The following is a 12,630-nucleotide window of genomic DNA, read 5'->3' on the forward strand; positions in this document are numbered from 1 at the left end:
TATAAGAAAATCCCCAGCAGCCATTTTTTTTCCTGCTGTTTTTTGCAGTTCTGAGAGAGAGAGCAGTGACATTGCTGTGCTCTGTGCTTTGCTGAGTCTTTGGATCCTTATTCAATTACATTACATTAGATAGTTAGTTAGTTAGTTCATATATATAATACAGATAGTTAGTGGGAGATAGTCAGTGTAGGTTAGATCGTGATATAGTGGAGCTGGTTCCAGTGCAGGGGGTTAGGCAGTGTGATAGGATAGTTGCTGTCAACCATTTTCTCCAGTCTCAGGAAATTTCTGGCAGCTTGAAAAATGTAGCAAAAGTGACCCACGCCTGTATTGTGAGCGCAATACGCACATATTACATTGCTGATATTCGCAATCAATAAAATAATGACTGGAGATCACGAATTCTAGAATTTGCGAATTTATGGCGAATATTAGGCCAAAAATTCGCGAAATATTGTGAAAACGAATATTGCCTATGCAGCTTACTGTATGATGTCTGATTTTCATTTTCTTTGCATTAGTCATGGGATAACCCCCTCTTTTTCTTATTGGTGGTTTAATAGTTTGTTTTTTACTCTACTGGCAATCAGCTGTCTTCTTGGCGAGCCTATCATAGATATACAGGTGAAACTCGAAAAATTAGAATATCGAGCAAAGTTCATTTATTTCAGTAATGCAACCTAAAAGGTGAAACTAACACATGAGACTCATTACATGCAAAACGAGATATTTCAAGCCTTTATTTGTTATAATTTGGATGATTATGGCTTACAGCTGATGAAAACCCCAAAGTCACAATTTTGAGGTCCCCTTTGTTCAGGGGATATGAATTAGCTGACTAGAGTCTGACACTTTGAGCCTAGAATATTGAACCTTTTCACAAAATTCTCATTTTAAGCCGCATTAATGCAATTCCTTTTCATTTGCATTACTGAAATAAATGGACTTTTGCACGATATTCTAATTTTTCGAGTTTCACCTGTATGTTTATAAACAGCAGCCAATCAGAGGAATCAAAGGTAAAAGGAAAAGGGAGAGAGCAGCAGCCTGAACCAATGATGAGGCAGGGGGTGTGTCTCAGACTACCTCAGACACTGTGTAGGTACTGTACCTGAACAGTAGTCACAGATCACAGCTCTGCCCTAATTGAGCTGAGCCAAAAACAGTCAAAGTGAAAGATCTGAGGAAGAAAATTGCAGGTAACCTTCCCCTGTAGTATCACTTTTGAGCTCAGTGTCTTTATCCAGTTTGAAATCAATGTCAGAGAAAGTACTAAATATCCTGTTTTATTGCAGACCCTTCTACTCTTTTATGGGCCCATGCTGTACCTCTGCCACCTAATGAAAAAACAATTATTATGGCATATGGTGGCATATCAGGTGCCTAGAGGTCCATGATAGGGACAAGGTTTCCACATGCAGCCATATAGGGTCCATGAAAAAGAGCTTTGCCATGTGCAAGAACTGAAAGACTGACCTAACCTGATTCTAAAGATTTTATACTGTAATATGAAGAGCTGAGGGCATGTGTTCGTAGACAGAAATTAGAATCTTGTATAGAAAGCTGTTCATGAAACATCCATTGACTTTATTTATGTCTTGGAGAAAAGAACTGGTCTTTACTCGCAAAATGCTTCCAGCTGATGCCTGAATCCAGGTCACAGACTTCCTGCTCATTTCTGGCCTACAGTTTGTTAATCCTGTGGATGGTCTTCAGCAGATTTATCAGGGTGGATTGTTCTAAATAACGTTCAATATGTAAAATACAAGTCATGAGAATACTACGACTGACCAGCGTTACCAGGCTGTGCATGATATATTATGTATTACACTGTGACTGGTTATACCAGGTGGACTGTAATCTAATGTACTAGATAAGCAAGGCATGTTGCATAATCTAATATAACGTTCTTAGAAGCCAGTTTGCTAAGACCACAGCTAAGTGGATTTTTGAAGAATGATTCTGTGCACAGAGTATTGGATAATACCTAGTCCTATCTGACATTATCCTAGCGATATGTGTAACACCCTGGAGTGGTGTTACCATTCCTACACCCTGCTACTGTGTTTAATGGGCTAACATAAATGCCATCTTATGTATTTCTTTGCAGGTCCTTTACATTGTGCACAATATATGATTATTATGCAACTGTTTATTACATGTAATGTGCCTGGTAGTGGCAGTGTAAATGGCAGAGCTAAAGTTAGAGAGAATGGAACTCACCATTCCATTCTCCCCCCTTTGGGCAGAAGTGGGCCAGTCCTGCTTGCTACCAAATTGAGGGGTGACGGTTCTAGATTATTCCAGTTTTAGACTCCATGTTGGAGCCGAGAAGAACTGAAAGAAGTAGCAGTCAGAGGAAATTGTTCTGCGGCTGAAAATAACTTATTTGCTTATTGTCAGGAGGGGAATAACAGGCACCATATCCAAGGATACCAGAACAGACCTAAAGTACAGAAACCAGACTTAAGCAGAGTTTAGTGCTAGAGATGAGCGAATCGGCTTCGGATGAAACATATAAAAACGATTCAAATAAAACTTTGTTTCAATACTGAACAGAGAGAGTGCTCCGTACACTATTAGAATGCATTGGCTCCGATGAGCCGAAGTTATTACTTTGCGAAGTCTTGTGAGACTTTGCGTAATAACTTTATGAATAGATTTCTACTGTAAAAACCATTTCCCGAACTCGGGTTTGGTTCCAAGGTTCCCAAGTTCGGGAAATGTTTTTTTACAGTAGAAATCAATTTATGAAGTTATTAAGTGGTCTCGCTCATCGGAGCCATTACATTTTAATACTGTACGGAGCACTCACTCCGTACAGTATTGAAACAAAGTTTTATGCGAATCGACTTCGGAAGTTTTATCCAAAGTCGATTCGCTCATCCCTATTTAGTGCAGCACAGAGTAAGAAAGTGAAGTATTTAAGCAAGCCTGTCAGTACAGCAGAGAAAGAGAGAAAGCAGAGTTATTAAGTTTGCCTGCCAGTTTATGCTAAAGCCTGCTGGAACCAAGACAAAGCCTGCCAATCGTTTGCATGAGGGTTTATTCAAGTAAAGCTGCCGCTGAACTTCACAAGAAGGTCTGGACTCAAGTTATTTTCCTTCATCCCTCAATTATTCCCCTTTTCAATGCTACAAAGCCAAAGCCTGGGGTCCCACTGTATCCAGGTAGTAGCACCGTGACACATAAAGAAACGTATAGGCGCACCACACCACTCGACATTCCACTAAACCTGGGACGCAACAAGGCTCTGGGGGCGGCACGTTGCAATATTTGGCGTCATGAACAGGATGTACTTTTGTGCCTTATTGCTGCTATAGGCCTACAGTAATCACTAAACCCCGGAAAAGGAGACTTTTTTACTTACTGCTGGAGAGTGTGAATCTGCATCACTTGCAGCACTGTGGCAAAACAGGGGTTAATCGGCCATCTTGGATTTGGGCATCGTATATTCTACATTTTTCAAACCAGCACCTGGATCGGAATACTTTCACTGAATTATTCACTGAAATCTATCTGTATAGCACCACCTGCTGTTTGCTAATTTTATAATTTTTCTGTCCGCCTCACTGAGATGGAAGCACATGCTCATTTCTATCCTTCAACTGCCACTGGCTGCAGTAGAAAGGACACACTCCTGAGAAAGTGCATGTACCCTAAGCTGCCAGCTTGAAATAAATCAATATGAGGTACAGGGCTGGTACTAAGTTTGTTAGAAAGAGATTGTCATGTACTTTAGGATATCAGATTATTATTTTTTTTTTACATTTATCATGGTATAACCCCTTTTAAGAAAAAAATCATTATTTTCAGAAATGTCTTTGATGTACCTCATCTGCATGTGCTTGATTTGCTGGAAGCCCTATATGAATAAATTTAGACAGTCGTAGAAATGTATGCAATAAATCTGCCTTATGTGAATATACCCATATACATCGCATTAACAGATATTCTATGAATCTGGGTTGAAATGAAAACCATTAGTTACAGAAGATATGCAAAATTGTTACATTAGCTCATCCTCTTTTCTATTGTTGCACTTACCCTTTATGTTATGTATTTGTTTTTTTTGTGGACCTATCTTTAGGATAGGTCATCAGTATCAGATCAAGTGGGGGGGGGGGGCTATTTGAATTGACTGCTATTTGAATTGACTGCTATAAACAGTCAGCTATTTGAATTGACTGCTCTACACCAAAACAAGCACCAGAACAGCTCAGTGAATGGGAGCAGAGTTGCAGTACCACTAATGGCACTACACAGTTTATGGAGCCGTGCCGTTCCAGAGCACAGCAGCCCCTTCAAGCAGCTGATCGGTGAGGGTCCCAGGAGTTGGACTCCCACATATTTCATACTGATGATTATCCTAAAGAAAGGTTATTGATATGGCAGTCCTGGAAACCCCATTCAAAGGGGTTGTCCCATCTGGGCATTTTTTATTTAGCAGATCCACAGGATGTTCTTCCGATAGCCGTGGGTCCCACCTCTAAGACCTACTTCTATCTCAAGAATGGAATGCCTTCATGCCATGCAGTGAATGGAGAGGTGGCCAGTAATGTATGGCTCTCTCCATTTACTCATATGGGGCTTCCAAAAATATCCATTTGTCATAAATGTCCAGATTGTTATACCTCTTCAACCTTAAGTTTATCAAACAATGTTTCTATGAGAGTATAGAAATTGGAAAGCACAATTGCTGCTACAAGCCTAATTAATTAAATAGAACTATTGTACTTAAGTAGGAGACCCCTCTATATAAGCCAAGAGCAATTCCTGCTCCGGAGGACTCAGGATGACTGGGTGCCATGTAATAACACATCTCTCCAGCAGTGGACGCTGCAGGAGTATAGCATGACTGCCCACTGCTTTTATTTCAGATGCTGATGCCATTGGGTCCTCGTCTAGAGAATGGGTCATATAGACAGGACAAGCCCTCTAATAATGTGAATAAAAAGGACATGGCTGAATTAATATTGACCATCTAATGTGCATTAATGTAATTAATTTTTTATTTTATTTTTTTACAGATAACCAGAAAAATGTAGAAAATCAATAAAAGGGTACTTGGCTCTGTGAAGCAGAGAGGTTCCCTCTCTGATCCGGTCTGCGCCCTTTTCTAGTCACTCCACCTCACAATGTCAAAGAAGGGCACCAGCAGCAGAGTTAAGGGAGAGAGACCTGATACACCAGCTTCCTTACAGGCTGCGAATGAAGACCTGAGGGCCAAACTCACGGATATTCAGATAGAGCTCCAGCAGGAAAAGAGTAAGGTGAGCAACTGAGGATCTATGTGAATCTATAAGCAATGTCTTTAGGACGACTATGCTTTGCTTTTATATTACTTCATCAGTTTATTGCATCTAAAATACAAAATTAAGCAACTTTGCAAATGTTCTTGATTAAACATGTTCTGCCATTTTATGTCTACAGTTCCAAGTCAGACCTATGTGTCTCCATGGTTACAGACTACAAAAAAACACTCTGTGTAGTCTGATCCCACAGTTCTTTGTTACTTCATTCTTCTGCCACCTCTTCTTGCTAACCTACAAGAGGCAGATGGATGGCTAGAGTAACATAAGTACAGGATAAGACTATGTAGGTTTTGTTTGCATGGAAACACATAGCTCTGTATTAGAGCTGCGTACACAAAAGGGTATGGTAGCTTTAGTTGTATTTCCAAGCAGTAACACCCATAAAAATGTCATCACCATTACACATTCTAAACACTGCCATTAAGCCAGATAAATGAAAAATTCTGACTGCCTACAGTCGCCACTAGGTGGATCTTTCTGAAGATGGATTCTTCATTGACTTTAGAGATGAGCGACTTTCCCAAAATTAATTTTGGGTTTCGATTTGGTTGAATCAGACCTGTTTAAAATGTCATCACATTTTCCCAAAATGTATTTGGTTGAATTGAATCCATTTAAATTGCCATTGCCAATGACCATCTTTTAAATCAATAGATGCCGGGCCTGATGTACTGTATATTAAGCAAGCCTTTAGTTTAAATTACCCTATTGAACTAAGGACTAGTGTTGAGTTAACCCAGACCCGAACCGAGTTCGGTGTTCGGGCATTTAATAAAGCTTGTTGAAAGCCTGCAGGGCAGCCAATCAACAAGCTTTTAAGCAGTAGTCACTTAGAAGCCATCACAGCCATGCCTACTAATAGCATGGCTGTGATTGGCCGGTGTATCATGTGACCCAGCCTCTATATAAGCTGGATCACGTGTAGCACCGCCCATCAGCTCTGAGTAGTGCAGGGACAGGAAGCTGGCAGCTGAAGTGAGGGAGAGTGTTAGGAATCTGGCTATTTGTTTTGTGGGTGACCTACAGTATAATGATTTTTTTTGGGTGCAATACACCAGCTTTGCACCCCTGACACAGAAATATAATAATTATTCTGGCTGTTAATTCTGTGGGTGACCTATAGCGATGTTTTTGTGGATGCAATCCACCATCTTTGTACTCCTGACACAAAAATATAATAATTAATCTTTCTGTTAGTTCGAAGGGTGACATATTCCCATTTTTTGTGAGAGGTACACCTGCACTGCATACGTGACAGGGAAATAAATATAGTTAATCCGTCTGTTAGTTCGGTGGGTGAACTCAAAGAATGAGAGAGCATCAAATAAGGGATGTGGCCCTGGTCGTGGTGCTACTGGTGTTGGTGGAGCTCCTGTTGCAGGGAGAGGACGTGGTCGATCTGTGCCAGCTACACGCCCAAATGAAACACCTTCCTCAGGTGCACGTAGGCGACAGAACGTTCAGCATTATTTTGTAGGCCCGAATACCAATGGTGAGGCCAGAACAAATAGAGGCGATAGTAGATTGGGTGGCTGACAGTGCCTCCAGTTCCTTCACATTGTCTCCCACCAGGTCCCCTGCTGAAAGCGCAGAGTTGGCACCTGCTGCCCATGGGCATCTGTCTTTCACCTCACCCCCTTGCAAATCAGCCAAGCAGTCTGAGCCCCAAGTCATGCAGCAGTCTCTTCTGTTTTTTGATGACTCTGCTGGCAGGGTTTCCGTGGGCCATCCACATAGCCCTGCCCCAGAAGTGGAAGAGATTGAGTGCACTGATGCCTAACCACTTATGTTTCAGTATGTGGACATGGGAGGACCACCAAAGCACGTCTCTGATGATGACAAAACACAGGTGTCAACTGCTGCGGTTTTCTGCAGTGTGCAGACCGGCAAGTAGGGCAGGGGTGAAGAGTGGGTGGAAGATGATGTGGAGGATGATGCGGTTCTAGACCCCACATGGAATCAAGGTCATGCGAGTGACGAAGGCAGTTCGGAGGAAGAGGTGGTGGTCACACAGCGCCAGCCGCACAGCAAAAGAGGGAGCAGGGTGCAAAAGCAGAGTGGCCGTCCCCTAGCCAGTATGCCTGCTACTGCCCACCGCACTCAGGGACTAAGCACACCAAAGCCAGCTCCAAGAGTTCCCTGGCGTGGCAGTTCTTCAGACAATGCGCTGTCGACAAGACGCGAGTGGTTTGGACGCTGTGCAATCAGAGCCTGAAGCGAGGCATAAATGTTCTAAACCTGAGTACCACCTGCATGGCCAGGCATCTAAGTGCAAAGTACGAGCTGTAGTGGAATAAACACCTCAAAAACCACTAAAGATCTCAGGCTCCTCCTGCTCCCTCTTCTGCTGCAGTCTCGGCCTCTTCCTCCCCCTCTGGAGTGACAGTGGCACCTGCAACCCCGCAAAAAGAGGATGTGGCAGCAACGCCACCACCTCCATCACCATCACCAAGCATCTCCACACTGTCCCATGGAAGCGTTCAGCTGTCCATCTCCCAAACACTGGAGAGAAAGAGGAAGTACCCCCCTACCCACCCGCGATCCCTGGCCCTGAATGCCAGCATTTCAAAATTCCTGGCGTTTGAAATGCTGTCATTCCGTCTGGTGGAGACAGAGACTTTTAAAAACCTTATGGCGGTGGCTGTCCCACAGTATGTGGTTCCCAGCCGCCACTACTTTTCCAGGCGAGCCATCCATGCCCTGCACAACCAAGTGGCAGACAAAATTAAGTGTGCACTGTGCAACGCCATCTGTGGAAAGGTCCACATAACCACCGATGTGGACCAGTAAGCACGGGCAGGGACGTTATATCTCCCTAACTGCACACTGGTTAAATGCAGTGGCGGCTGATCCTGAGGCGGATAGCAGTTTGGCGCATGTCCTTCCGCCACCGAGGATTGCAGGACGTTTCTCTTTGCCTCCTGTTGCCTCCTCCTCCTACTCCGCTTCCTCCTCTACCACCTCCTCATCCAGTCAGCATAACACCTCCACCACCAACTTCAGCACAGACAGGGGTAAATGACAGCAGGATGTTTTGAAACTCATCTGTTTGGGGGAAAAAACCCACACCGCGCAGGAGCTGTGGACAGGCATGAAACAACAGACCGATGAGTGAGCCTCAAGCCTGGCCTGGTGGTGTGCGATAACGGGCGAAATCTTGTAGCAGCTCAGGGCCTAGCGGGTTTGATGCACATCCCTTGCCTGGTGCATGTGCTGAATTTAGTGGTGCAGAGGTTCCTTAAAAATGACCCGATATGTCAGAGCTGCTGCAGAAAGTGTGGGCCATTTGTGAGTGCTTTCGGCGTTCTCACCCTGCTGCTGCTCGCCTGTCTCGCTGCAGTGTAACTTCGGCCTTCCCACTCACCGCCTCATATGCGACGTGCCCACAAGGTGGAACTCCACCTTGCACATGCTGGCCAGACTGTGCCAGCAGCAGGCGATAGTGGAGTTTCAGCTGCAGCACGCACGGGTGAGTCGCTCTGCTGAACAGCACCACTTCAACACCAATGAGTGGGCCTTCATGCGGGACGTGCCAATGATGCCGTCCTCAGCATTACTATCCCACTTCTGTGTCTCTTTAAAAAAACACTTCGGGCGATGATGGAGGAGGATGTGGCACAGGAGGAAGAGGAGGATGAAGAGGGATCATTTCAAAGGTTATCAGGCCAGTCATTCACAAGTGGCTCGGAGGGTGGGTTCCTGCACCAACAGAGGCCAGGTACACAACTGTCCAGCCAGGGCACAGTTCTGGAGGATGAGGAGGAGAAGGAACGTGTTCACAGCAGGGTGGCACCCAAGGCAGCTCATGAGCATCACTGGAGCGTGGCTGGGGGGATACAGAGGACACAGACGATACATCTCCCATAGAGGACAGCTTGTCATTGCCTCTGGGCAGCCTGGCACACATGAGCGACTACATGCTGCAGTGCCTGCGCAACGACCGGTGAGTTGCCCACATTCTAACTTGTGCTAATTACTGTGCGGCCACCCTGCTGGATCCCTGCTACAAGGACAACGTGCAGTCCTTAATTCCATCACTGGAGCGTGATCGGAAGATGCGCCTGCCCTGCTGCCAGTGTATTGTCCGAACTAACGTGTTTAGCACGGCAGGGGGCGTCATCACAGACAAGCGCAGCCGCCTGTCCACAGCCAACGTGGACAAGCTCACGTTCATTAAAATGAACCAGGCATGGATCCCACAGGACTTGTCCGTACCTTGTGCTGAGTAGACAAGTACAGGGTGGGCCATTTATATGGATACACCTTTATAAAATGGGAATGGTTGGTGATATTAACTTCCTGTTTGTGGCACATTAGTATATGTGAGGGGGGAAACTTTTCAAGATGGGTGGTGACCATGGTGGCCATTTTGAAGTTGGCCATTTTGAATCCAACTTTTGTTTTTTCAATAGGAAGAGGGTCATGTGACACATCAATCTTATTGGGAATTTCACAAGAAAAACAATGGCGTGCGCGTTCAGGACATTGCGCGTTCAGGAAATTGCGCGGGCCGGCCAGGAGAAAATCTTCAGGCTTCTGCGCAAGCGCGGCCCGGCCGGGAAAAAACGTCAATCAAGCCCAGCCGAATCCAGGAAGTGGACGTCGCACTCGCCCCAGGTAAGTATGAAAACCGCTAATGGGAATACCCCTTTAAGGGTTTTTCCATAAACTTCAATAATCACATTCCATACGATGGGCAGTAAATCTATGATTGCTGGGACCCTTCCTCCGCCAAAGCAGTCAAGCTACCACTCCATTAAAAGTCTATGGGACAGGTGGAGAAAGTCAAACTGGTATTACATGTATCTCATGGAAAAAAAAAAAATACTTTCCTTCTGTATGGTTCAGGTTCCATTGTCTAATATTATATTTAGAGATTAGCGAATTATTGTAGAATTTGATTTGGCTGCTTCAACGAATTTTACAAAAAAATTAGCTTATTAACGAATTACTTCGTCATGAAGCGCATTTATTTGTAAGTAGTGGGTGAAATGACAGGGAGCGGCGATTGCACCACAGACCCCCCTTTCCGTCATTGTACCCCTCAGATGCCACGTTTATACATGATTGCAGCATCTGATATAAATACCAGAGTATAAAATTAAAAAAATAAATGTAAAAAATCATACCTGATCCATTTTTATGCAGACTCAGTGCATAGAAGGAAGCGTCCGTCTCTAGCTGTCATTAGGATATTGCAGGGTCAACACATCTCTAGGTTTTGTCCTGAGCAGACCTGATTCTTGCAGGCACAACAACCCTGGACACAGAGATTTCACGTTCATCCTACTCTATTTCCTCTTTATATTTGTATGTTATAGGACAGTGATGACGAACCTTTTAGAGACTGAGAGCCCAAACTGTAACCCAAAACCCACTTATTTATCGTAAAGTGCCAACACGGCAATTTAACCTGAATACTATAGTCCAATATAGTATATCTTCCATGTAGTTTATTATTTAGCTATAATAGCCGGCCTACATTCAGTGCGCGGCCTGTGCTGTTCATAGTGCGCCCTCCACTGATGAAGGGCAGGAAAAGTCTAAGGCATATAGGCAGGGGCGTAACTAGAAGTGACTGGGCCCCACAGCAAATTTTTGTATGGGCCCCCCCCCCCCCCAGACAAGGGCCGGGGGGGTGCGCGGACAAGGGCCTGCCTGGGGAGGGGGGTGCGGAGACAAGGGCCTGGGGGGGCAGACAATGGCCAGGGAAGGGGCACAGATAAGGGCTAGGGCCGCAGACAAGGGCCAGGGGGGCACAGATAAGGGGCAGGGTCCAGGGGCTCAGACAGAGACCGGGGGGGCACAGGTCAGGGCCAGGGGGCGCAGATAAGGGCCAGGGGCACAGACAAGGGCCAGGGATGGGACACAGATAAGGGCAAGGGGTGCAGACAGGAGCCAGGAAGGCACAGCCCATGGCCTGGGGGCCACAGGCTAGGCTGGGCACAGACAAAGGCCACAGGGGCACACATAATGGTCAGCCACTGCTCTCCTGAAAGAGCCAACCAGGTAGGCACAGTCACAGGGACCAGGAATGGCAACTTGGGCAAGGGGGGCACACAGGCAGCGGGCACAGGGGCCTCAGGCCAGGGCTGGCACAGACAAAAGAGGCCCACAGGGCCTGGGCACACATAATGGTCAGCCTCAGCCACTGCTCTACTGAAAGAGCCAACCAGGGAGCCTAGGGAGGCACAGTCACAGGGGCCTGGCAGGGCAACTTGGGCAAGGGGGGCACAAAGGCAGCGGGCAGGGGGCACACATGGGCAAGGGGGGCAGACAGGCAGCAGGCACACATACCTGAAAGGCCCAGTGAGTCAGTCACTGATGTGCGCTCTGCGCTGCTGTGCCGCTCCTGTGTGTTGCTCCTCTTGCCTAATTGGCTGAGATTTTCTCCCGCCCGCCTGCTGCTTCCTCTGGTTAGGAGTCAGGACTGACGGTGGGCGTGCCAGAATCCTGTCACGGAAGGGGGGGGGGCGGGAGGGATTGGATGATGATGGACAGGTCACAGGCCAGGCCCCCAATGTCACCGACACCGCACTGTGAAGGGGCCTGGCCTGAAAAACTAACTTAAAGGCAGCTAAGTTGAGTTGACTGACATGCAGCCGCTTCCCCTGTTTCCCCGGTATTTACGCCACTGCGTATAGGTACACCATAGACATTTTCCAGGGCATGGGTGTCCACAGAGAGGGCTCTGAGTGCCCCCTCTGACACCTATGCCATGGGTTCACCATCACTGATATACAAGCATATTCTGTTCTTATATTTAAAATGAGACTTTGAATTAGTATTTCCTATTCGATCTTTAAACCTCTATGAACTTTTATCTAAACAGATCCAAAATTCTGCACTGATTAATTCCTTAATGTAACTTTATAATGATTCTGAGTTCTGAGTTAAGAGTTCTACATATATTTGACACAGCCATAAACCAGATCAATTATAAAATTCTGTCTGCCACTAGTCACCACTAGGTGGAGCTTTCTGAGGATGGATTCTTTATTGACTTTAGAGATGAGTGATTCTCCTACAGTTAGTGTCAAATTAGATTTGGTGGAATCAGTCATCAGATTGAATTTGGAACAGATACAATTGGTCTGAATTGAAAGTGCTTTAACTGCCCTGAAAAATCTTGTATGACTTTTTTGGGGGTCGGGCTCTCATAGGACTGAATTCTACCTCCTTCAAGCTCTTTAAAGGAAACCTGTCATCACTTTCTAAGCCTATTTATCCACTCACTTTTCTATAAATACTTTTTAATACATTAATAATGATATTAAAATCAATTCTGAACGAACTATCAGTTCAGAGAAAAACC

General features: G+C 45.5%; 1 protein-coding gene across 18 annotated transcripts in view; it reads left to right on the forward strand.

Moving 5' to 3' along the window:
- Positions 1-5,138: 5,138 nt before the first annotated feature.
- Positions 5,139-12,630, forward strand: part of JAKMIP3 (Janus kinase and microtubule interacting protein 3) — a 114,526-nt gene continuing 107,034 nt past the window's right edge. For all 18 annotated transcript variants that reach the window (XM_040435485.1, XM_040435486.1, XM_040435488.1 and 15 more), the window contains exon 1: positions 5,139-5,273. In XM_040435485.1, coding sequence (XP_040291419.1) covers positions 5,139-5,273 — 135 coding nt within the window. The remainder of the gene's footprint in view (positions 5,274-12,630) is intronic.

Source organism: Bufo bufo, chromosome 6 (assembly GCF_905171765.1).
Source record: "Bufo bufo chromosome 6, aBufBuf1.1, whole genome shotgun sequence".
Taxonomy (NCBI): domain Eukaryota; kingdom Metazoa; phylum Chordata; class Amphibia; order Anura; family Bufonidae; genus Bufo; species Bufo bufo.